Consider the following 24749-nt stretch of genomic DNA (forward strand, 5'->3'; position numbering starts at 1 on the left):
GAAGGTGTTAAGCTGAGAAAGGCTCTCGATTAGAGGATGTTCGGACCTGATGCAATCAATTAGTTCATGTTCGATTGAATGTTATTCTAGATTTTAAATACACAGGCCTAATTTATTTAATTTAGCAAGTTTTTAATATTTACTTATGGAAGAGAGATGACTTTGATGTAAACTTTATCGTATTCCCGTCAGAGAGATTTCTGACAGATAATAATCTGGGAAATCTGAGACAATCATTGCAACCTTTGAAGAAGTAAGTGAAGCATATTTACCGATGAACCATCATTATATTTTATTATCATCGGATATTAGAAGTACTTTATATACAGGGTGTACATGAAATAGGGGGACATATTTTAAGTAGTGATTTTACATTAGAAAATATGAAGAAAAGTTGGTGTAAACACGGATCGCTACATTTACTCTATATATTCCTGTATCCTTAAACTTTTATGACAATTTGACACCGAAATATGATTTCTTGTCTAAAATTATATAGAAAAGAACCTTTTGATAAATCGTCGTAGGATGAACCGTTTAAGAGATATACGGCTTTAAAGGAAACAATGCAAGATGAGAAGCTGAAATTTGATAGTGAAATTTTCTAACAAAACAAAACGTTTTTTTTTTCTATTATAGAAAATATGAAACGATAACAAGGCTTAAAAACTTAAGTTTCAAATCAATAAAAAATTGTATTATTCAACGTTAGCTTATCTCTTAAACGGTTCATCCTACGACAATTTACTAAGACCACCTTTCCTATATAATTTTAGACAATAAATCATATTCTGATGTTAAATTATCATAACAATTAAAGGATGCAGGAATATATTAAGTAACTATCCCCTCCTGTTCCACATTTCTTGGAGGTCATCTTCGAAAGTCCATAGTTTCCACAGAAAGCTTTTGCGGGCGTAAGTTTAGACCAATTTTTCTTTATATTTTCGAATGTAAAATGAGTGCTTAAAATATACAGTACGCGACAATAAAATAGCACACAGTGAAATTTATGTCAAAAGTCATTTGTAATGCATTTTATTTAATAATTTTTTGTTAACTTATGTAATACATAACAAAGGAGAATGATTGCTTTACAATTTTTATGGAAAAGAGGTATTAATAAATAATACAATCAAAATCGTGAAAAGTTAACGCGACAAAATAATAGCACATTGTAGTTTGATTTATCTCTGCGGTGATTCAGCGAATAGTAATTTGAAGTATTTATGCTTAATCTTTTTTTATGAAGGATGAAACCCATACGCAATATAAATAAACACAAATACCATTCAATTTTCGAAGTCATGGGGCGAGGTACAAAGTTAAATGAGAGTGAAATCGCTAAGATTCTATGCCTATGGAAAGAAAAATATTCCATATTAAGAATTGCCAAAATTGTGGGTAGAAGCCGCAAAGTAATATATAATTTAATTAAAAATCGCAGTAATTATGGCAAAAAAAGGTAAGACCGTGAGAAACGTGCTATTTTGAGAGCAGCATCAAACTCTTTTGCTACGGCCAGAGAAATAGCTGATTCAGTGGGCATAAATACTAATATCAGAAACCTACAACGTGTACTTCAACATTCCTCAATCATGCAACATCAAAAACTTAAAAAGAAGCCACCCCTATCTTCAAGGCACAAAGAGGCTCGTTTGCAGTTTGCGACAAAACATCTGAAATCTATAAAAAAATTAAAATGTGTCATATTTAGTGATGAAAAAAAATTTAATCTTGATGGACCAGATGCGTGGAATCATTACTATCATGATTTGAGAAAGGAGGAAGTTTATTGAAGTCGTCGGCAAATGGGTGGAGGCAGCCTTATGATTTGGGCTGGTATCGGGTATAGAGGAAAGACTGAATTGAACTTTATTAAAGGACGGTTAAATAGTCGTGAGTACATAAAATTAATTAATACACAACTTAAAAAGTATGCTACACAAATATCAGGAGAAAATTTTATTTTCCAACAAGACAACGCAGCTATACACACCGCAAAGTGCGTTAAAGAGTATTTTGAAACGAATAATATTACTATTTTGGAATGGCCAGCAAGATCACCCGATTTGAATATAATCGAAAATTGTTGGGATAAACTTGCAAGAGCTGTGTACAAAAATGGCAGACAATTTAATAATGCAGAAGATTTAAAAAATTGTATTATTTATGAATGGAATAAGATTCCTAGAAAATATATTAAAAAATTATTCAAATCAATAACAGATCGTCTTATAGAGATGATAAAAAATAAAGGGGGTAGTACAAAGTACTAGCTTAAAAATGTATTAAGTTTTATTAATTAAATAATTGTAATATTAGTTATTTTTGAAGAATGTGCTATTATTTTGTCGCGTTAACTTTTCACGATTTTGATTGTATTATTTATTAATACCTCTTTTCCATAAAAATTGTAAAGCAATCATTCTCTTTTGTTATGTATTACATAAGTTAACAAAAAATTATTATATTAAATAAAATGCATTACAAATGACTTTTGCAATAAATTTCACTGTGTGCTATTTTATTGTCGCGTACTGTATCTCCCTACATGAACTCCCTGTATATGCTTGTAATGTTTAATAAATTTCTGAAGAATTACTTCTGGAAGATCACTTCCGTATTTACCAATAGGTTCATTTAAAACTAAAATGTCTACAGCATAACGAAGAAAGAGAAAATATAAATATATTTATTTATCAATGATATGCAAAACCGAAAAATCAATATACGGTAAAACGTTCTAAATACTGTTCTTTCCAGTTAGCAAACTCTTTAAATGTCCTAAGTTTTTTGTCAAACTTTGAGAGAATAAAATATAGACCTCAAGCGTATATACAAATCTTCCCTAAGTGACCAGACAAGCTCTCTCATGTCCCCCAAACACACCAAGAGCATGTACTCCAAACGAAACTTTATTACTAATTCAACATTTAAGAAAGCAAAGGGTGATTAGTCAGTAGTAAGATGATTTTCTTGATATAATTTTTGTATCAAGGATTTATTTGTTCTTCTGGATGATTAAATACAATTAGCACTACTTTTTTTTTTTATGAGAATATCTACTTACTTCTGAAAAACTATTGAAAGATGAATAACCCTTGTAGAATTAAGTATTAATTAAAATATAACGCAAAAGAACCTGCGAGTGAATTACAAATAAAACTACGGATGGTTACTGACCAGTTGCCTAATATTTTATGGCAGACTTTATGATAAATGTTTCATAATAACTTGCGAAAATTATTTTATAAATGTCCAGGATTTCCAATAGATTTTCCAAGAATATTACTATTGTTTTCTTGCTTTGTATTGGAAATATAACCATAATCAAAATCATTACTTATATCTGTTCGTTTCAAAATTATTTTTAAGGTCAGTTGATGTGTTAGAAAGCATTTTTGATATATTTCTGTTAATACAAATGTATTTATGATGCTCTTCAACTATAGATTTATATTATCTAAGTATTGCACAAACTGTTTGTATATTACTAAAAAAAAATCGGTTGAAATAAAATTTAGCCCGGAAAAATGAATATATTAGAAATTTTCAAAAGGCAATGTGTAAAATGTAGCTAAAATGAATCACATAATTTATACGGCACGATTATTATATTTCAATCTTTGTGGTACATGTTTAAGTCATATTTTTATACATTTCTTTATTGCTTGCTGTATTACTGATGTGCTTTTGGATTGCAAGGCGGAAAAAAAAGAGACGTTAAAATTCTATTAGATTTAGACCATTTTGACAGGATTTTATATTATATATCCAGAATAAGTAGAGAGGAAATGATATATTTGGAGGTGTTATGAATATTGAGAAATTTCAGTTAGTGGTGAAATTTGAGAACCTTTATGAACATTACTTTCATCTATACTATAATTCATCTATTTCAACATAACAAATCTAATGTAATATCTGAATATTGATATATGAAGTATATTTAAAATGCATCTATTTAGTATTTAATACTTACAAACATCTTTTAACCTCAAATGGCAAAATAATTTTTTTGCGTTTTAATTCTAAAAAGAAAACCGTTTCAAGGCACTGAGTCTGTCAGTAATTATTTTAACATGCTATTTGTACTGTTAGACCACTTCCATCACTAGAAAAGTAATAGATTACAATATGAGTTTGATTGAGACAATCCTCCTATTTTTTATTCAATGTGATTGAAAATATATGTATTCATATATCTATTTTTCCTTGTTAAATTATTTTTAATTAGTTGCTCATAAAAACTAAATTTATGTAGTGGACCCATATTATACAATGATATGCCAATAATGTTAATACCAAAATTCCATGAATAATTGGAACAAAATGTTTTGTGGAAGGGAAACTGCTGACTACATAACTATTTACTTATCAACTGATTAAATATCACCTTTCCTTTTACAAGTTTGTAGTGCAAATCATTCTAAGTTCTGGGATGGCTTGCACTGGTAAAGTAACAAGCATGCCAGCTAGATATTCCTGTACATAAAACTATCCTCGTGACAAAATTTAATTTTTGGAATATGCAAGGTTCTTCTATTTTGCTCTATACCATTTATTATTTCTCGAAGCAGTTCATTACCTCTTTTTTAAGATTTGGAATTTAATGTTAAACCTTCCCAGAACTACACATTAATATACATCCTGCATCATTAGAGGTCTATATGTTAGAAATAACTGGATGTTTAATCCTTATAGCTTACAGTTTTTTGGCTGAATGATTGATTATTAACAACTTAAAGTTGTTTAATGAAATTATTTAGGTAGGTATAGTCTAATACTTTTTCATTATTTAAGAAAGTGAATATTTAAAGAAATAATTTTGAAAAATTAGTTTTAAGTGCCATCAGTATCATAATGGTTTCATCGAGGGGTATGTGTTTGATGTTTTTTTTTTAAAGAAAAATGTGTCAAAACTTTTAGATATTCTTGAAAATACCGGCAAACACCTCAATCATGTACACTCAAATATCCCAGGAGTCTACTCCTTTAGTGCGGGAATTTTGAAAAATGCAAAGTACTTACATTCTCAAAAAATATTCTGCTCACAGAACAGAGCTTCGAGGTGATGTTATCTGCCGTAGCTATATGTTTAAGGATAGTACAATAATTTTGATTTTCTTTATATGGGGCCAAAAAGTTTCTAATTTGAATTGTGTTAAGGGGAATTGATTGAAGCTAATTCTCTTTTATCATCACAACTGCAGTAGTGCAAAACGCTCAATCCTGACATCTCTCCGAATCAAACCTAACCTCAGAATTCATAAAAAGGGTGGTAAGGTTTAACTCGTTTTATTGAGTAATGGGGATATCTTAAAAAAAATATCATGCACTTTTTTAGGATATAATTTTTGGATTATTATTCCTTAGACGTCATCAAGTATCACATATAGACGTCAACCTATATATGTTAGTGGGTTATTAACCCCATAGTCGTTGTCACGTTGCCTTCTTTATTACGTCACGTTCTAATTTTGTGACCATAGTGACGTACTCTGACAACATGATATTACAAACGGTGATTGGACGCTGTAGTTGTTTCAGCAATTGTACTTTTTTATGTTTGTAAATTCGTCGAAATTTCTAATTTTTTGAAACGTTGGTTGTTTTTTCAGAAACAAAAGTCGTCTTTAATACATGGACACTTACTTAAAATCTTAATTAATAATAAGGTGTACATATGTACGTAAAATTTATGTGGTCAATTAAAGGTGAATGTACAAGTAGAAAAGAGAAGACAAGTTTCCAAGAAGCTTAAAGAAGAAATTAAATGAAGATGTTTTATAAGATAACAAGTTCCATGCTTGTTGATGGTAAGTTTTTCGATATAATAAAGGGTATTTTAAAAATGAACGATTTTTGCTCATCAGAGTAGTCATTTTTGTTCAAAAACGTAATGTTAGTTCTTCGACATCAAAACACTTCGATATTTAATTTATTTTTATTAAAAATAGCGGAACAAAGTTAATAATAAAAATCCAAAATGACGGCCCTTCTAACTTGGTTACATAAATTTGTTGTTCGAATCATTGAATCGCGCGCTAGTTGTAAGATATGTGGACCTTGTTGCAGAAAAAGAGAACACTTTTCCCATCAGTTCTTCTGGGTACAGGAGTATCATACACTAATGATTTGCAGTAGTAACCTCAGAGGAAAAAATCCAGCGGGCTTAAATCGGGGCTTTGCGTTGGCTACCTGATAGGTCCACTTCTTCCAATTATGATTGTCCATAAAAATGTTGATCTAGATGGTCCTGCAGACTATGCGCTAAGTGTCCAGGTGCACCGTTATATTAGAACTACATTTTATCCCGTAGGACAGGAACGTGTGTATTATCAAATAGCTAAGGAAGTACGCCTTGTTGAAAATGTACGTAGAATTTACCCATTACCAGAGATAGAAATAGGAACGAGCCAATTAAAAAGTTAATTTGCTGCAATTACGATTAAAATCAATTTTCAACATCGAGTTTAGGAATGCTATTAATAAGCTAGTATCAGGAAACAAAAAAATAATAATTTTGTTTGTTTTTATTCTGTTTGCTTAAGTTGAATATCGAAGTTTTTTAACATAAATGACTATAAAGCTAAAATGGTTCATTTTTGACGCATGAAACGTAAGCTCTTAAAAACTTAATTTTCAGTTATTTGAACGAACTTCCTAGTCAAATGCACGCAATTAAGAATACTTACTAAATATGGGAATAGAAATTATTACACAGACAAAATATTTTCAATCGTCAACGTATAAAGATAAAGGGATCAGTACAAAAGCTGCAACAAAAATATACAAGTCCATGTACAAACAATTGTTAGACTACAGACAGATACTAAGGCCAAATGTATGTTCCCAATATTGGTTTGAGTTTGTTCACTTGACCGTCACTTAAGAATGTCCTAACTTTCTATAAGTTTCAAATTCGGAATATCTTAAATAAAATAGAGTCTCTATAGGTATATTATTGGGTTGTTCGATAATTAATGTCGTTTTATTCTCATAAATGGCTTAATTTATACATATCGAGTAATAGCGATCTCGTCGCTTATATTATTATATGCCATTTTAAAGGTTATGTTTTAGACTTTTTTCGATCGAAAATTGAACGTGATTAGTAAACAAGAAGTTGTTTAAAATTTAAGTTGAAGATGGACAATCAAAGTGAGCATTATGGACACATTTTATTATTTTCTTTCGAAAGGGCAAAAATGCAGTACAAGCTAAGAAGAAATTGTATAAAGTTTATGGTGAGAACTGCCTTACTGAACGCTAGTGCCATCATTGGTTTTCTCGCTTTCGTTCCGGAAATTTTAATGTCCAAGATGCACCACACACTGGCCGCCCAATGACCATTGATAACGATAAAATAAAGGGCTTAATCGAAGTTAATCGGCGTATGACAACTCGAGAGATAGCAGAAAAGTTGGACATATCGAATTCAACTGTTTCTCTACATTTAAAAAAGCTTGGGTATTGTTGGGAAAAAACCCAACATAAATCAGCGTTATCGTTGGGTACCAATTAGGCCCTAAAGACGTTGGAACAATCCCTAATACATCTGCTGCATTGCACCCCGCGATGCAGCACTTACCCTCACGTGTTTAAACCCGGCCACCGTGATGGCACTGGTTTCTTGAATTATCGCTGTCCTGTTTTATGGGGGGCACCAGATAAATCTGTCAAGGGAACCAGAGAGCCACATCTGGGTTTTGACCGTGAAGATTCTTAGGAAAAAACTTTCCATAGAACTAGGGGGCGGTGTCAGTTGGGATTGTTCAAGATCTTTTCGTGGTAATCTCCCTCTATCCCCATCATCCCTGGGACGCAAATAATCTAGGGCTCCCAAAAAACATTCTCTCAAAGACAGTACTCGCGAAAGCTCTTCTTCCCGTTTTGTGGACACTCTTGATCCCTGAACGCGGACTCTATCAAAAATCTCTCTCACATAACTTAACTCTAAAACAGTTCTTGCGAACTCTCTCTCTCTCTCCCGTTTTTTTGGACACTTCTCGATCCTTGAAGCGGAACACCATCAAACCTCTCTCACAACTTTACCTCAATCTCTACTCTGTAACTCTTTTACAAGTCACCCTTCAACCTTTATACGTATCATTCTCAGATCTCGGGCAACCCAATACCGACTCTGTAAAATATATGTATAAAAAGTGTATATAAAGTTGTAAATCGTAGTGTAAGTTAGAGCGATATCTGTAGTGTAAAGTAAATTACTTAATTCGTGCTACGGAGTTTGTCTTCCCCGAACCCTTGAACCCCGTTTACAATCAATTGACGCATCAGCGTCTGGTCCTTCGAATCAATAACTCACACCAGCAAAATAGGAGATACCTCTTCGGGTGCCTTGTGAGGCAGTTGGTTCTGTTAGGCAGTGACTAAAAGCCCCTGGCCTAAACAGGTATGTTAGCAAATTAGATGTTTGGGTTCCTCACAAATTGAAGGAAATTCATCTCACTCAACGCATTAACATATGCGATTTTTAGCTGAATCGTAACCAAAACGACCCGTTTCTAAAAAGAGTCATAACGGGTGATGAAAAATGGATTGTCTACGATAACGTAGTCCGAAAACGATCATGGACCAAACAAGATAAGCCTGTGCAATCGACGTCCAAAGCCAATATTCATCAAAAGAAGATTTTGCTATCTGTGTGGTGAAACTACCAGAGTATTCTTTATTTTGAACTGCTTCCGAGAAACCAAACTATTGATTCGAATGTTTACTGTCATAGAGCTATCGAAATTGAACGAAGAAATCAAAAGAAAACGTCTTGAACTCGCCAATCGCAAAGGGGTACTGTTCCATCATGATAACGCTAGACCTCATACGTCTTTAATAACGCGTCAAAAATTATTGGAACTAAATTGGGAAATGATACCTCATCCATCATATAGCCCTGACTTGGCGCCATCAGATTATTATTTATTTCGTTCTCTTCAAAATAATTTGAATGGTAAAAATTTCGATTCTGATCAAGCCGTTAAAAATTAGTTAAATCAATTTTTTACTTCCAAAAATCAAAGCTTTTTCGAACGCGGAATTTTCCAACTTGTCGAAAGATAGCAAAAGGTCATCCACCAAGATGACCACTACATCATTGATTAATATCTATTATTAATATAAGTATATTCACTTTGAAAAAACATAAAAAATACAACATTAATTATCGAACAACCCAATAAATACAAATCCAATGGTGTAACTTGGGTATGACCCTTATTGGACGTTATTGGAAATGTAACCTATTCTTAAGTTTCCCAGTATCTTTCAACCTTTTTCATTATTTGCAATATACCTTCTCTTCTACACACTCCTGCCATTGTACAAGTGCTAAAAACTGAATTTTCCAATTGAACTTAGAACACAGTTAGTGGTTTCATTAAGCATTAATTCAAAAAGGCTTGTAGGCACGTCTTTTAAAATTTATGATGTTCTTAAATTTCTCGATATCGGTTAATGCCCTTTAATATATTTATTCTTTGCACGTTCCTCACTTACAGCTAGTTTACAAAAGTGAATTTCGCAAGTAAAGTAGACACACTGTAGCCATATTGCATAGAAATTCGGTGGTGTAACACATGTCATTTGAAACGTAACGGGTTCTTTCACATCCCTCTGCACGCCCTTTATTTGTTTTTAGTATCAGAAACCAAAATTTTAAATGAGAACGTATTAGATTAGCCTCAGTTAGCGTAGCAAAAATTCAGGGAAGTAAAACACATCGTTTTGATATTCCTGGTACCGTTTTATTTCGGTTTAAAATTCTGCCCATTTCATACGTTTCTGTCATACTGAAGATACTTAGACTTTGAGTCATTTTATTTTTCTATGAATTTTAATGCTTGACAAAAAAATGACTAGTTGAGTCTACAAAACTTTGTGTGTTCCATGTTGAAATAAATGCAAGCACTTACTTGTTATATACATTGTTTACGTGATAATTCCTGTAGGTAACAACATTCATCCGTATAGAATAATTCTAGGGAAATTTAAGATTGCCACCCCCGTACTACTGATATCGTTGTCCGTGGGTGAAGCTACAAATTCACGCACTTTGCATAGTAATTAGCAATATCTCTTACAGCGTTGTTCCCAAAGGGGCATAAGTCTAGTTGAACCGTATTTCTAGTTGCCAGGCTCCCGTATTCACTGCTGAGGCAGGTATTAACTTAAGCTCCAAGAGACTGTGGATTACCAAATACCTACTTTAAAGGTCGTTGGGATATTTGCATTTATTATTGCAGGAAGCAGAATCAAAGCATTTGTTGCAAAAAAGTAGAGCCGGGTAATTCGCGTTTGAACAAGAGATGAATTAGCTACGTTTTTAATTAACAAGGGATAAGGTTTTCTTTTGTTTTAAATCTAAGCTAAGCCCGTGGAGAATTTGGAAAATTAAGACTTGCTTGCTTTGTTATTAATTATTAACTGTAAAATGCTTCTCTGTTACTTCAAGCTACGCGAAAAATGCTTTTGGAAACCGTCCCTCTGCGGAAATTGTATGAAAGGAAAGGGCGTAATAAAATGTACCTATATAATATTTCGTTGTAAAGTTCGTTTTGCTGTAGAGTTGTACTAATAACATAATAGTAGTTATGTTCTAATCATCATTATCATTTACAGTGCCATATTCATTTCAGAACAATTAACACACTCGTAATTTATGTTTGACCTCTTTTAGCATTATCCAAAATAATGGCTCAAAAATTAAATTGTTTTGTTGTCTTTCGACAAAAGATCTGATTAATAAGATTTAAAAGGGAAATAAACGAAAAACAAAAAGGTTCATTGCTCAAGCTAGATGGTGTTTCAAGAATTCCGAATTAGTTCTTGTGACTTTGCGCCGGTAAAAGCAGCTGGTTACGCCTTTAACATGTCGAGCTAAATGGGCCCAAGCCGGCTCAAGTAAATTCGGATAATCGAGACAATAGCATTGATGAATACGATTGTGGGAATACGCCAAAGTCAAGTATAATGGCGAAGAATGAACAGACGGAAAATTATTGTATATTAATGCTCGTCCCCGGATTACTGGTAGTTAGAGGGGAGCATTGTCCTCGAGCCAGATTTGCAGCGTATAATAAAAAAAACTACATAGACTGAGGGTCAAAATTGTGTTCCTTCTTGCCAGGACACTAGCAACAAATAACTTCAGGATTTGAGATCACACTGTGTAATGCAATTCTACTCTCCTGAGACCTGCCACAACAAACGTAGGCTCAAGGCGTCCCACAGGGACATTTCGGTTTCACACTGTGATCCCAATTCTAACTGGGTTGCGACATTTGACCATCTATTATATAAATGCTTCTCCTGAACAAATAAGCCCTTAAATAGATTAGCTAATGACACTGTGAGCTTGCTTCACTATTTCTGACTGCTCTGTATTCTCTAGAACTCTGTTGCCGCGGTTAATTGACAAAGTGTTCGCAGGAGTCCGTTTCTTAAGTCTAGACATGGAGGATGTGTACTATTTTTCTGCTGGTTTTAAAAACCTTCACGTACTCAAATATTTTATAGTGGAGGATTTCCTGCTGTTCAAGTTGACAGCACAAAAACAGTTTTTTATAAAAACTATTTTATGCTTAACGCAATAATAATTAGACCGTAAACAACATCAACAATACGTAAGAAACAACAGTTATTTGCTCAGAAAAATAACGTAATTTCCGCAATTGCTTTATGTTTCTAAGTAGATTGGAATAAATAAGCAGACAGAGCAAATGAAGGAGGTATGTTAATATTTACTTTAAGAAAGCATTGATGAAGCCTTTTTAAATTAAACCTTACTGGACGATATAAGAAGTATTTACAGCTTAGGGTGGCTTAAATAAAACCATTGCTAAAGATGATATTAATGCTTCCGCTCACAACGGCTAAAGGTCAATATTAGTCTTTGATGCGAGCGAAGGGGAAGGATTAATTAGTAAGTAGACAAGGGATATTGAACGGATTATTGTTTTCAAAACACAAATAAGGAATAGATTGCTTAATGTTTACATTTCCGGATTAAACCACAATATAAGAGTGAATTATACATATATATTAAATGAATCTGTCTAAGACTGTCAATTTGAAACGTGTAAGTCCTGAAGACTGGATAAAGAAAAAAATATGGGTAGCGCAGTAATGCATTTCATAAGCTGAATAAAATCTTGGGGAGGTGTAGAGGATCAAGAGTTTCAGGGACATTCATTAAATGCCTGATATGTAAATAAATGTACATTTTGAAATTTCCAAGCAAGATTGAATGTTTATTCCACAATTCAATATAATCTACAACTTAAATCTAAATTTTATGAGAGACAATAACACAGTAATAATAATAACAGGACTTTTCCAAGTCGAGTTTAGACTGAACTCCAACATTTGGATAAGGTCACAATAATATTCAAGATTTCAAAGTACTCTGAAGGCCAGATTGCAATCACCTCAAACGTGGCAACTCTTTATAGCGAAAAACTAATAAAATTACCGTTCCGTTCAAAATGAATGACATGAAAGTGAGTTTCTTTATTAATAACAGTAATTTGAGCTCTAATTGTTCTGTTTAAACGTGATCAATATCTCGTATACTAATATATTCATCAAGTCTATTAACTTTTACGTTTTGACGTCTTCGTATGTGGCAATGAATGTTTTCATGATAATTGTTGTGTTTAAGAGAGCGGTTTATTTCATAAAATCCAGTGAAACATGGTTCTATAGATGTGCTCAATTTATCTTGCTTGTGATAGGAACAATATCCAGTTACTCTTCCAAAATGGTAAATGCAAACTAGTCACTTTCGCAAGGCGACAAATATAATAGATTAATGTTACTCCACCTGACAGGTATGTTTGTTCTTAAGATTAACGTTTCCTTTAAGTGCTCTATGTTTATATAGCACATAACGTTAAGTCAAATTGTAAGGGGGATACGCAGATTTGTCTTGTATCCACGAAATGTGAAATTCAATTAGTCAGCGCAATTCTGCAAGTTGTAATTAAACATTAGAGCTGTACGGTGAGTTATGAATAACTTTTTCTAAATCCAATTCGTTTGTATTAATGCAGGCTGGAGCGAGCAACTCCTAAGCCTAACAAAAACTCACAAATTCACCCCTCAAAGCTCCGGTAATAAACTTCCTAAATCCTCAAAATCAACTTCAGCATTTGAGGAACGAATTCACTCGATTGTTAGTTTATTTAAATTACTCCCATTTTAACGCTTGCTACTTTTGCCGCAAATTCCTTAATTCTAAAACGGTTTTTCCTTGTAGAATATTGATTGTTTTTAAAACATGCTTAATTAAACGATCAGTCTCAATACTTGAGGTGGAAAAACCGGATTTGGTGGACATAAGAATGCAAATAGATCACTGCCATCTGTCATAGATTGTTCGGAAATGTGGAAGATTAATTAATTCTGGTACGTGATTTTGGTGCGTGACATTAAAACGTAACGAACCCCTTGTATGGATTTCCCACCCTCTTCACAATACAACACGTTCACATACGAAAGTAAATTAAAACGAGGATATAATTCCTGAGATTTTTTCAGGAAATATCTTTTAGGAGATGAGTATAATTCTCTTTTCTCACTCAATTCGATTCATTTGACTACAAAAAATTTATGTACTCTAATTATTTTGGAAACTTTACCCTAATAACCGATTTGACCCAGACAGTTATTTTGTTGCCAGTGTCCTGATATCTCGGCGGTTAATCAAAATGGCCATTTCAGTTTTAATCGAAGTGTCAAAACAGTTAGCTGCATAAACTATATTTTTAAATTCAGCCCTTTAATCACTTTAATAACGCGCATACGGAATGCACCACCTGATTTATATTATAATGAGGACACGCTTCAGTTTTACATCGACGCTTATTGCGGAACGAATTTTACTTTTTGTACAGAAAACTTCTTTTTGCCATATTTCGAATGTTAGCTACATTAAAATAATTTAGTTCATTATTTATATATAATTGAAAAAAGATGTTTCACCTGAAATTAGTCAAAACTGGGTCCCACCTCATGATTAGTTCAGCAGATTGGTTTTAAACTTTGTCTTAAAGATATCACGTAATTTCGTAGTGATACTATCGGAATTAACAAACGTCCATGAATTGTCCCAGGATAGGATCTTTGGCAAACAGAATTAGATTTCTCTAACCAAATAAAGTCATATATTTGTTATAGATAGCACCTTCGTAAGCAAGAACAACAATTGTATCGCAACTGGGTAATTAGAATGTAACATGGACCGCAAGTCGTGAACATCTAAATGCGATATGGGAATTCTGAAATACGGAACTGTCCAGGGCACATCTGAACACAATTAAAGTCCAATCAATAGCTTTCCCATGGTATTACTAGGTCATTATTTAAAAAGGTCTATTCAGGACCGTTTAGAGTCAATTTTGAAGTTTCAGGTTAACAAATAAGTTTAGTTTATGTTGTAAAACGTCATGAGGCTTTTCGGCGGTTTATTTTTCTTTTTCTTTTTATTGACAGTGTATGAGTATCACTGTATAGGCTTGGAAAAATTAATATTTATAATTGATTTTTTTTTTCGAACTGTACGATTTGAATACGTTTTTAAAAACCATTTTTACAGATATTGACCCAATATTTTATAAGTCACATAAAGTTTGGAATTGTGTTGTTTATATTGTATCTAAGTCATTTATGGCCAATTGAAAAAATCAATCAAATTTCAGATGAAATTGTCAAAAAAAATCATTTTACGGGTAAATTCCTTAATATTTCCGGATGATGTTATATAATCGGTTCTATAATAAGTTGGAAATCTTTGTAAAAAATAAATGAAAAATATTTTTTGAGTACTAATAATTTGAAGATATATACCTTATATTTTGCAGTTTGTTTCCTTTAGAATTTTGCTGTATTTGCTTCCTTTAAGTACCGTTACATGCTGGTTTTACACCGGCATGTACAATCATCAATGCGATTAATTTGATGTATCTTTTAAAGTCCAAAAAATATGTTTTATTTACTCCCTGAATTCCTGGGATATCAATGCTCAAGCCGTGGAAAATCACAAGATGTAGCTATCTCCTCTTTTGGAAGTTTTAAAGAGAATTTGGAAGTTTGTGTGTGAAGTGCTATTTTCCGCTTATATTGACTAACTTGGGTTTTATATTGAGAGGGTCTTGGAAAAGTAGTTTGAAGAATATTCATATTGAGGTACTTTTTTCAATTTTGACTTTTGATATACAGCTGAAATACATTTAATAAGATAATTTACTTGTTCCGTTATACGCATGTTTTCTGTACAGTTTTACTTTTTCCCTTGCGTCACGTTATATCTGTTTTCTTTAACTACAGCAGAAAAACATTAAATCCAGCATCAGCATAACGATATGATACTCTTCTGTACGACACAATGATAAAACGCCTTCTTAAACGATATGGCGGACAACAGTAAATGTAGCAGAAAATTTTTGAGGATAAATTCTAGTAAAAGACCGCCTTCTCATTAGGGTCTTAATATTATGGCATTTGCGGAGATAAAGTGAAGCGTTATAAAATGGACTTTTTTCCTTTCCAGACCCGAAAGTGTCTTGGCACTGCATTGTTCAAGATAGTTTTTAAGGCGACATTACGTAGCTACATTGGTTGGTTAGGTAATCAATATTTTATAAAACGAAAGCGGTTTTTCATCATAGTAATTATCTACCGGAACTATTCAAAACGTGTATGGCAAAGTACTGGAGGAATTAATATCCTTTAGCGAAATAACTTATTAAAATTTATAGCACTTTTATGAAAGTTGACCTTTGTTCCGTTCTGTGAGTTTCCGGGGCTATAAATTACGAAAAGTCTAAAAAGTTTTAAGAACCGGGTGAATCAGACGTTCTTTACGCTGTATTTTACAATCATTTGCGCTTTGAGAAGACCCTTAGAACTACATAAACATAGTATGGGTTTATCTGTAATCTTTGTTCTTAATTACGAACGACACTGATGCACCATTTTATTTAGTATTTTCTCTACATGAAATTAAAATTCATCTCTCTAACCTGAACTAACTCAAGTAACAGACTTTTATTAATGGTATGAAGCGAATATATTACGAACAAGTGCAAAAGATTTCAGCCTAATGGTTTTATAGTATAAAAAATTCAGAATTTAAAACTTCAGTTTTCGCGTTTTAACGAAAAAAGTTTTTGAATGTGAAATCCCGTTAAATGAACTTGAATTAAAATTTTTGTTTGGAGAAATCTCTAATAATACGAAAGAAAAACTTAAACTTTCTCGCAGCTTCTGTTTTTTTTTGCTCTACCCGTGTAAATTATTTCAAATTATTCTCTTCAGACTTTCGTATTTACTTAATTTATATGATTTCGTAATGAAGTAAAGATGCGATTTTTGTAGAGAGAGCTAAATTACATTCTGTGTCTGAAAGCAAGCCAAGAATCTGCCTTTTTTATGACCATTGCTATCACTATAAACTCCAATAACTACTTACCATTCTTAAAATCAGGCTTTTACCAAAATTTACACTTTTAGGTCAAGTGATGGGTAAATTTCCTGCGTTATCAATACTTCTCTCGATAGCTGGATCTTTTACGGGGTTATCAGTTTCTCCTTTAAGGAAAAAGCTGTCGATAAAAGTTCTGAAATTAAGACGTTTGTCAACAATATTACCGACCTAAATTGAACCTCCTTGTGTATTTTAAATCCTGGCAAGGGATGTCAGTTGGACCTTCGTCACCTTTATTTAAAATTCGCAAGACTTCCTTGTCACCCGAAAACCAAAAGTAAATATTGAGTCTGGCCTAACTCATGAGAAATTAATTTCTCTACAAAATATTTCCACGTGGAAATTAAACTGAATTAAATTGTTTTAACGATATATTTAACATAAAGATGGATTACATTCTGCCCTTATCTAAAATACATCAATAAAATGGACACGAAAAGATAAAACTCTATGGCTAATATAGATTTTAGCAACAGCAGAATATTATTTGATTTGAATTGTGAACTGTATACATGTCTGGTGTATAAACTTAAATTTTATATATCAAGTCAACAAACAAAAAATTTAACTCTTAACAAAAATTTTCATAATAATTAACAATATTTAGTGACAAGAGCAAATCTTTGTACAGCGTCCTCGAATGTTTCTGAGTCAACCATTTTGATAGATCATTTACATTTAAGACTAACTTATTTAATGTATAATCCCACTTAAATTGTTTTATTTATTGGAGCAAATCCGTCTTAAAACTGCTTTATAAAAATATTTACAAACTCAAAAGAAAATAAATTAATTACTTAGTGGGTAGTATCTTAATATGTAACAATTTCTTCTCATATAGTGGTGGCACTGTGGACTAGCTGTTATTTGACTTTAATATCAAATTGCAGCTTCAGTCCAGAACATGCAGCACTGGATTAGCAATCCAAAGGTTACTTTCAATTATGGATGATATATCTTAAAGTCACAATTTTACAAAACATGTCGGTACAAAGTATGTTTGCATGTCTGGCAAGTATGCATATAAATTAATATTTTATGACTATAATACAGCAGCAGTGCTTTGGGGACATCATCCTTAGCTTAGTATTAAATGATGCGAAGTTTTTTATGAAATGCTAAAGGTACAAATGCCATTCGGAACAATTAATAGCTTTGCGAGGAATTTACTCGAAGGTTTATTTAAAATTTACTGTTTCTTTAATTAAGGATTCAGACTGTGTTCAAAAATTGAAATTAGTGGTATTTGTCAGCCAATTGTTGTTTTAATAATGACATTTTCAAAGATTTTAAAAATTCCAATATTTATCATAAATCAATTAACTTGTATTCGTGACTTGCCGGAGAAATTCAACTGTCTTCATTTTTAGGAAAATTGTTGTTGTAGGGAAGTTAGATCTGTCATAAATATAACTTTGCTGGAGGGTATATGAGAAAAATCAATTTATCCTATGAGTTTGTGACTTTCAAAAAACAGGGACATATGTAATTAGTTAGAAAGCAATCTGCACAAATCATATAAACATAAAATCAAAGGGTCCTCCATCCGTGTTTGGTGACAGCATGAGGGTGAGATATGGGGGATACAATGAGGGAGGAAACATATGGGGTGAAAAATTAAAATAGCTGTTTGTGTATTGAATATGTCTAGCCCTAGCAGGCATATTATGAATGTGTTCTAAACATACTGTTCCATGACCAATCTAATGTGTCAATGTTAATAACTTATGGAAAGTTCCTGCCTATGAAATTTTTCAATCTATAGCTCTTTACGTAGACTAAATTGCTCTGAGAAAATTTTTCAATCAATATTCCACTGATTGCTCAACAATAAAAAAATCGGCTGAATAACAGGTTCTATGAATGTTATATGTAGCATAATTGTCTAATTTTTTGTTCTCCTCCAAGAGTTTATATACACATTTATGTTGTATAAATCTAATAATGGCTAAGAGGTATATGAATATTTCAATAAGCAAAATGACTGCCAATGCTGCTCAGCGGTCTGAGCTAGAATGTAAATAGTAAATAGGAATAGTCCATATTTATCTATTTCCTTTAGACGAATTTTACGATGGTTTATCTTGTGGGACAGGTGTAAATTTAAGAATAAGTTAAAAAATTATATGATCATAGCACTTTTCCTAACAAAGTATAGATCAAAAGAAATTCTATTACTTTACTACAATGCTGAATTTCAATCACTATTATTGACTATAAATATATTTAGATATGTAAGGGTACTCGTATTAATTAAGACTTAATGTTTACTTTGCTTACAGATTTAGTCGAATAAACATAATACTGATTTCTAAGTATAAATTTTTTTCTAATGAATAGAAACTAAATGAACATAAAGTTTCTACGAAACAAGAAATTATTATTACTGTTTATTTTTATCAGATTTCAAGTCAATTTGATCAAATATTCCTGTTCTGGAAAATGACAAAACTCGACGTTATCAAGAACATATTGTTTCAGCGTAGAGTTTTATTTTAAATATTCATATGTTGACTCCATATTATACTATAATAGTTACCGAGGAATGGATTGTTTAGATTGGTTTTCGATTCAATTAAAACATATCGAAAATCTAGTTGAATTTCAAATAAAAAATATTAAACCCATAACCGAAACAATTGACTGCATTAGCGCTAAAATATGTCAGAATTGTGAGAAATTATTTAAATCTGATAACATTATTGCATTTGACCGTAATTATTTCATAGAATTAGGGTGTAACTTAAACTTTAAAATACTATATGTAATTTCAATATTAGTCCAAAATTTATTTGGATGTGATCCTTATTTTCTCATAAAAAAAACCTTGCAGAACAAGAGCAAGTTGCATTATTACCATTAAATAAAGAGAAGTATATAGGTTTGTAGACTTATTTAAACTTCTAAATACCTATGTCAATGCACTTTTGTCCATTTTAACTATACCAGGTTTAAAAATTCTCAAAAACGAATTTCCAACATTTAGTACAGAACAGTTAACTCTGTTAATTACTTTGTTAATGCTAACCACCAGACTAATTATTTGGCGGAGAGTGCATTCATATACACATATCAACATATCCGTTTCTTGAAATTTCTCTATTTTCGCCAAAATTGTATCCTTTATGTTATCCTGAAATCACTGAGATAAATTTGTAATTAAAATAAAAATGTTTGGTATTAAAATATTTATATTGCGCATGTCTGTAATTACTTTTAATAATTATACATCTACATTGGTCACAAGATTTTTCACTTTTAATAAATTGGGGTTTTTCAATATATTTGAAGTTCCACATTTCATTACGCGAACTGCATACACGAAACATTTTTTTACACTTGTATGTATTAAATTAAGGATTACATTTGTTCTGAATTTACCCTTTAAGCATTAATTAAGTATCCTCTTATTTTACTCTATCATCAAGTCTTTTTTTAAGTATATACGAGTTGTCACTCCCACTACTACCTGTATGAAACGGCTTTTACAATTTTTTTATAATTAATAACCCAATGCGTTTTAAATGTCTTATATTTGTAGGTTTCTTTTTTAAAGCTTCCACATTGGATGTTTCTTTAAAAACTTCCATTTACAATTCGACTGATTCTGAAACAATACCCGGCACAGACTTATTAAAGAACAATGGAGAGTATTGTTGTATATATTCAAGATTTTTACAAAGAAGTTACTGCTCATTCAATCCGCTTAGAACCTAGTCTTTACTATGAGCCATATAAAAATTGGTCAGTCACGCTGCACATGATGTTGATGAATTTTATTATTCAACAGATTTTATTGGAATACTTGAATAGTGATTGAATACTTGTGAAGAAGCGATTTAGTATATGTAAAGGATTATAAGGTGAAGAATTTTTTGGACAAGAACGCTGCTGCAAAGCCTCAAATTGTTAATATTGATACATTAGATTTGTCTTTCGCCATGTCTCATTCTCCTGAAGCCCCCAAACACAAATCAAGGATAACTTAATATATCTAATTCCTCATCCCGACCATAGAGGTACCTGCCACACGAGCGCCTTTGTTATCATCGCTATTTGAACCAAATTAGAAACATTGTTAATTGAGCTGAAACTTCCCTTGTTTATCTACTCCGGGCTTTAGAGTTTTTAGGGCATTTATATCTTGTAAAAATCATAATACTCTAGAAAAACTCGAATAGTTACATAATACGGTAACGGATACCGAAATCTAGGTAGTTTAACGAACTTTGATATAACCTTACGCTTGAAGGTAAATTCATTGATATAACGTAATTAGTTGCGACATAATTTGGGACCTGCGTTAGTGCCGTATGTCTAAACTCAACATTATCACTAACAATAATTATCCGGCTTGTCTTGTAACGGGAAACCAAATTGACGTCTGCTACAATCAGCCCCGCTAAAAGGATAAATTAATTTAATACCTGTAACATTAATCAGTCCTGAATCAACATTATATAGACGACTTATAAGTTGGCTGCGTGATGATGTCACCAGGCATATGTCAACCTTTGAGGGTAATAATGGGCGTTATTGTATTAAGTTTCTCTCTGAGTAGGTACATGAACGAAGTTCTTGTAGATGTTTTGGGTGCTGTGAGACATAAATGAAAAGTTACTTTTCAAGAGCCGTCCATTATTAAGAAGGAATGTAATAAATTGCTAAATTTGCAAACATATTCTTCTCTTTCATCTTTGTTCTACGCTCCGTTAGAAAGTAGAACGATCAGTTAAAACTTTTTGGTAATTGTGTTTCTAAGAAAATTCTGGGGGATTATCAAATATTATCTGTATTTCGCAATATAAAGAGCTTGTGTTGAAACGGCTCCACCTAGCGTGAAGTTAAATTTAAATCAGATATTGCCGGAAATAAGCTCTTAAGCTATACCACCTCAGAATAGTAACTCCCAACAGGAAATTGAAGAAGTTAACCATAGCAATACAGAAGGGAATTAATTAGATTTTTCTTAATTTCCCTACCGAGCACTTGTACCTCTGGCATTTTTTCTTATAGTTACAATCTGATAATATAAAATCTAGTGAGAAAATGTCAGGACTGCTAAATAAATATATGCACAAAGGGGGCGAAACTATGAGTAAATCAAGGCTCCTTAAACCTTAACTCTAATATTTACACAATGTAAAATTATTTGTATCAATTTTCCTAACAACTAGTCGAAAATTTAAAATAAATTTAGTTTAATCCGTTGTACCTACTAAGCTCTTTATTAAATTTTATCCTATCAGTTTCATTAAAAAATAAATTATAATACATGTCTCAACAAAATCATCCCTAAGTTAAATATTGAAATGATGATATATTTCATCCCCTTTATGTCTACGTTTCACCACAACCAAAGTCTTTAGTAGTCATGGATCCAAGCACAACTTCAGATAAAGAGACGCAGTGACCCAAGAACAACACTTTAACAAGCGAGTACCTCACTTATTATAGCCAAAGATAACGCCACTGCTATAGCAAACCTTGGAGGGGTGCAAGCTGCCAAACCCAAACCCATCGAAAGATGAGACCATCCCGGTATTGGCGATGCTGAATTCTTTCCTCGTTGCATTGCTGCTGGATGCTCTCCTGTAACAGATTTCCACAATCACGAACGGAAAACACATATTACTTGATAATTTAGTGTGCTATGAACGGTACTTCAGACCTCAAGTCAGATGATATTGTTTAAGATTTAATATGAAAAAAACCTTAAGTACATATCTAGTAACTAAGCTGTTGAACCAAAATTAAATTTTTCCCCTTAAGTAGACGAATTTTGATCTCCTGAATAGAGAGAAATGTTCTAGAGCGAGACGAAATTTTTACTCACAAATATCCGAAATGTCAGTGGTGCAAGGTATCTCCAACGAGACAAAGTATCAATATTTTGTTGTTTAAACCTTAAAATATATGAGTTATATAAAGCATGATTCTTAAAAAAGAATAAAACTCAATTTTGCGTTTTAAATTAGATTGTTTCGATCATACAGTAAATACATAAGAGAGTAGATGGAATGGAAGCTTTATATTTGATACCCATTTCAAATTTATTTACCGAACCCGACTGAATCTTATTTGGAAACTGTAGAAGTGGAGTTTCCAACTTAGATTTACAGACTATATATCTTGAATTTTTAAGTTCAGTTCTTCCCTTTTTTTCACATGGAACAATAAGTCTTAATAGGAGTTATTGCTTATTATTTTTACCACTTTTTTTAAAAAGAATTGGAACGGGAAATACATATAGCAGAGTAGCAAAAGTGGAAAGTTTACATTTATATATAGTGTGCTCCACTTAAGAGGAATGCAGTGTTATATTTTCATTATTTTTAGAGGAAAAAAAATAATTTTTGGTGCACTTACAGAACTCCATAAACTGCATATTCTACGATATTTAACATAAGCAAAATGTTGAGATGTCATCTACTGCAATCGAGAACAAAGCAACTTTTCTAATATTTCGCTTCTCGTTAGAGATATCGAAAAAAGTAATTTGAAAAAATTGTTCAAAATATTACTTAAGCGTACATATCGATTTTCGTTGAAAAATTTGCATTTTTAGGTTTTGAATTATCTTGTGTAAATTCCATGCCACGATTCTCATATTTACCATTATTTTTACTAGTAGGCCATGAATACAAAAACCATGGAAACAAAAACAATTGAATTGACAGTTTAATAAACACATGTTCTGTTATCTAAACAAAATAGTTATTTGAATCGTTCCCAGTTTAACAAGTAAAATTAGAAACGTCGGTCGAATACCTTACATTATGAGAAAAAAATTATTTTGTATTTTTAGACAATGTTCGAAGTAGTAGAAAAGTTGCTCGATAATTTTATAGACGCCGTCCACGCCGTCCACTTCGGCCTGTTTTTCAACAGGTGACAGTACCGAACAGAAAAAGGTAGTTTTATAGTACTGGTTGTGTAGTAAAAAAAATCTGGGCAATCTACTTCGTAGAAATCGGCAAAATCCTCAAGACACAATTATTTCGATTGCAAACCGAGAAAATCCCAGAGTCAGTTTAAGAAATTTGTCGTTAAGATTAAATATTCAAGAAACCGAGGAAAAAGATGTTTTCTTCGTCGTGAAATAAAGCCATTGAAACTCAAATACTTACACACTTTGATGGAAAGTGACAAAAATGAAAGGTTGGATTATTGTTATTGGGTCCAAGGAAACTTTTTAAACGAGGCCGAATTTTTAATGACAATTTTGTTTACCCATGAAGCTACATTCATTATGAACGGGACGGCGTGGTCACAAAATTTCAGATATTCAGCTGTAGAAAATCCTCATTGGATTACTAATTTATTATAAATATTAAATATATATTAATTGCAAAGACCAATATTCAGAAAAAACTTATATTTGATGCGTCATTTTAGGGGACAGAATAACCGCACATTTTTGCTTTAACGCTACTTTAAACGTAAACCGCCTGCTTTGTTAAAAAATGTATTATGGAATATCATTGAAGATTTGCCTCTAAATATGTGACATGAAGTGTATTTTCATTTAGATGGTGCGTTTATTCATAATTTTTGATTGAGTCGTGATTGGTTAAATCTACATTTTCCACTAAAGTGGGTTGGCAGTAATAGCCCTTTTTAAATGATGCCTCCACGCTCTCTAGTCATTACGCCTCTAGATTTTTATTTCTGAGGCACCATCGAGAATAAGGTATACAAAGTACACTCTAGAAATCGCGATTAATTGTGCCAAAGAGTTACTGAAGTTTGTCATGAAATAACAGAAGCGGAGGTTAAAAGAGTTGTCAACAATAATCGTAAGTGGATTGAAAAATGCATCAGGCTAGAATGTGGACCAGTAGAAACAGTTCTCATTCGATATCTTTACATTTGATAAATTGTAAAAAAAAAATTTCGTTTCAATTTATTAAATGTTGTTGTCTGGATCATTACTTATTTATACAAAATAATTAAAAAATTAAAAATGGGAATTTTTAGATTTCAAAGTTTAAAATAATATTATAAAACACTTTTTCAAATACATTTTTTCGATATCTCCAAATATAAAAAAAGTTACTTCGTTCATCAATCACAATAGGCAACGCCCAGACAATTTGTTTATGCTGAACACTGTAAATTATGCAGTTTACGGAGCTCTATGTCTTTAATTTTTATATTTTATATTTTATATTATATATAATTAATTTTAATTATATATAATATTAATCTTTGTCTTTAAATATAAAAAAATATAAAATTG

At 32.0% G+C, this 24749-nt stretch overlaps 1 protein-coding gene across 2 annotated transcripts in view; it reads right to left on the reverse strand.

The window, feature by feature from the left end:
• Positions 1-16865: 16865 nt before the first annotated feature.
• LOC136350654 (lachesin-like) overlaps positions 16866-24749 on the reverse strand; it is a 237078-nt gene continuing 229194 nt past the window's right edge. For both annotated transcript variants that reach the window (XM_066302609.1, XM_066302608.1), the window contains exon 5: positions 16866-22099. In XM_066302609.1, the coding sequence (XP_066158706.1) occupies positions 21936-22099 (164 nt within the window). In that variant the 3' untranslated portion in view covers positions 16866-21935. The remainder of the gene's footprint in view (positions 22100-24749) is intronic.

This window comes from Euwallacea fornicatus, chromosome 3 (assembly GCF_040115645.1).
Source record: "Euwallacea fornicatus isolate EFF26 chromosome 3, ASM4011564v1, whole genome shotgun sequence".
NCBI classification, from domain to species: domain Eukaryota; kingdom Metazoa; phylum Arthropoda; class Insecta; order Coleoptera; family Curculionidae; genus Euwallacea; species Euwallacea fornicatus.